Source organism: Auxenochlorella protothecoides (genome assembly GCF_000733215.1).
Source record: "Auxenochlorella protothecoides strain 0710 unplaced genomic scaffold scaffold102, whole genome shotgun sequence".
Classification (NCBI taxonomy): domain Eukaryota; kingdom Viridiplantae; phylum Chlorophyta; class Trebouxiophyceae; order Chlorellales; family Chlorellaceae; genus Auxenochlorella; species Auxenochlorella protothecoides.
In genome coordinates this window covers 137,663-139,673 of record NW_011934133.1, presented here as the reverse complement: position 1 = coordinate 139,673, position 2,011 = coordinate 137,663, and the positions used below count along the sequence as shown (strand labels likewise).

The following is a 2,011-nucleotide window of genomic DNA, read 5'->3' as shown; positions in this document are numbered from 1 at the left end:
GCGTGCCGGCCGAGCGCACGGCGGCCGTGGTCCGCGCGGAGCTGGCCGCCGCGGCGCGCGCCGAGATCATCGGCGCCGAGGCCGGGGCGCGCGGGGGGATGCGGGCGGCGTGTCGCGGCGGCGCGCCGCCTTGCGCGCGGTCTGGCCGCGTTTCCCCTCCCGCGCGCCAGCGCCGAGGCGGAGCTGGTGGCGGGGTCGGTCCGAACCTCGGCGGGGCTGGAGGTTCGGCGCCGCCTCTTCGTGGAGGCCGGCGCTGATGCTGGCGCTGGCTCCGGCGACACAACGCACGTCCTGGCAGAGCTCCTGGGCTTTGACCCCGAGCTCGTGGTCCCCCAGCACCCAGGCTGAGCTGGCTGGTTTGTGCGAATGCCCCAGACCCGCGCTCGCTCTGAGCCTTCATGCCCTGCACCCGCTGCGCCGCCTCCGCCTTTCATGATGAACCAGATCCGGCAGTTTTCACGCCCTGCACGCCGACATGCGCTTTGCTGTGCCTGCCTGGCATGCTCTCGGTGATTGACAACCGGTTCTCCAAGCCCAATGCGGTGTTGTCAGGACAGCTTGTTCACGATGGCGCGGTGCAGCTGGCGCAGGCAGTCCGCGTAGGACCCGCCCGCGCTGCCCGCCTTGTCCTCCACCAGCGCGGAGAAGAAGGCATCCACCCCCCCCACTCCCGCCGGCAGCACGCGCGTGCGCAGCAGGCGCCCCCGCTGGCGGCACACCTCGTTCAGCAGCGCGTTCACGGCCGCGCTGAGCGGCGTCGCCAGGCGCGGCAGGGGCGCGGGGGCCGGGCCCAGTGCCTCCAGGCTGTGCGCGCCCAGCAGCCCCTCCAGGGTCGCAGGGGGCACGGCCTTGCCGAAGAAGACGCTGGCCTCGTACCTGGGCGCATGGGGACGGTGGTTTTTGAGGGTCGAGGGGGGTGTGAGTGGGTGGATGGCGTCTGAGCGAGTCATGGGCGGCAGGCAGGCGACGAGCGGGGCCAGGTATGCGCGCGATGCCAAACACCAGGGCCCCAACGAGCCACAGCAAGAAAGCACGGCGCACCCGTTCTCCAGGAGGTAGACGCCGTGGGCCTCGACAAAGGCGGCCGACAGGGGCAGGGCGTCCGGCAGGGGTGCGCCGGCCTGGGGCGCGCCGCCGCCGGGGCCGGCCAGCGGCAGCGTGTGCAGGGGGAGGAGGCGCGGGTACACGATGCTGGCCATGGCCTCCACGGGGCAGGTCAGCAGGCGGTGCAGCCACAGCGCCCGCTCGTCCAGCCGCGCGTCGTTCCTGCCCGGTGGAAGTGTGCTCGAGACGGGTTGTAATGGACGAGGGGGGTGACTGGGAGGAGCCAGTGATTCGCGGGGAGCAGCCCACAGGCGACGCAGCATGGAACCCTCCCCCCCTCTGACCACCCCCACGACGCCACGCCTCGCCTGAACAGCGCGTTCTTGCTCAGGCCCAGGCTGAAGAGGGGGAGGAGCTGGAGGGCCTCGGGCAGGAGCAGCTGCGAGGTGTCCGACTGCTGCGCCGCCTGCGCGCGTGATGGGGTTGTCGGGTGGGGAGTGGGGGTCGGGGGAGAGAGGCCGTCGGTCGGGGCGCCTCCCGGGCTCGACGCCCCACCTGAAAGCCGAGACGAGCACGACCACCCCGCCCCCCGTTTTCCTCGCACAAAGACACACCTCAAGCAGTCGAAACAAGGACCAACCCACCCACGTACGTGCTGGCGATAGGCGACCAGGAGGTCCACGGCAGCGGCCATGACCGCGTCGCGGCAGGCGCCCAGCGCCTTGCCAGGCGCCTGCGCGGCCACTCGGCGCGCGGTCAGCGCCAGCACCGCGTCCATGTCGGCACCGCGGAAGGCGCTGCTGCGCCCCGTGGTGATGGGCAGGGCCAAGGTGTGCACGCGCACGAGCCGCCGGCCGGCGGGCGAGGTGTAGAGCAGCGCGAACTGGGCGTACGCCTCCCCCGCTCCGCCAGCTTTCTCGTCCACCTCGATGGAGGCTGTGGATGGTTTTGGGGAGGGGGAGGGGGA

At 72.4% G+C, this 2,011-nt stretch overlaps 2 protein-coding genes across 2 annotated transcripts in view; one reads left to right on the top strand and one right to left on the bottom strand.

The window, feature by feature from the left end:
• The window catches only part of F751_0369 (hypothetical protein), a gene marked incomplete at both ends in the record, with an annotated part of 2,452 nt that extends 2,104 nt beyond the window's left edge, over positions 1-348 (top strand). Inside the window, one exon of the mRNA XM_011397576.1 lies at positions 184-348. Within this exon, the coding sequence (XP_011395878.1) occupies positions 184-348 (165 nt within the window). The remainder of the gene's footprint in view (positions 1-183) is intronic.
• Positions 349-548: 200 nt separating this feature from the next.
• Positions 549-2,011, bottom strand: part of F751_0368 (Protein transport protein Sec24-like CEF) — a gene marked incomplete at both ends in the record, with an annotated part of 5,751 nt that continues 4,288 nt past the window's right edge. Inside the window, 4 exons of the mRNA XM_011397575.1 lie at positions 549-876; positions 1,186-1,266; positions 1,389-1,510; positions 1,697-1,980. Of these exons, the coding sequence (XP_011395877.1) occupies positions 549-876; positions 1,186-1,266; positions 1,389-1,510; positions 1,697-1,980 (815 nt within the window). The remainder of the gene's footprint in view (positions 877-1,185; positions 1,267-1,388; positions 1,511-1,696; positions 1,981-2,011) is intronic.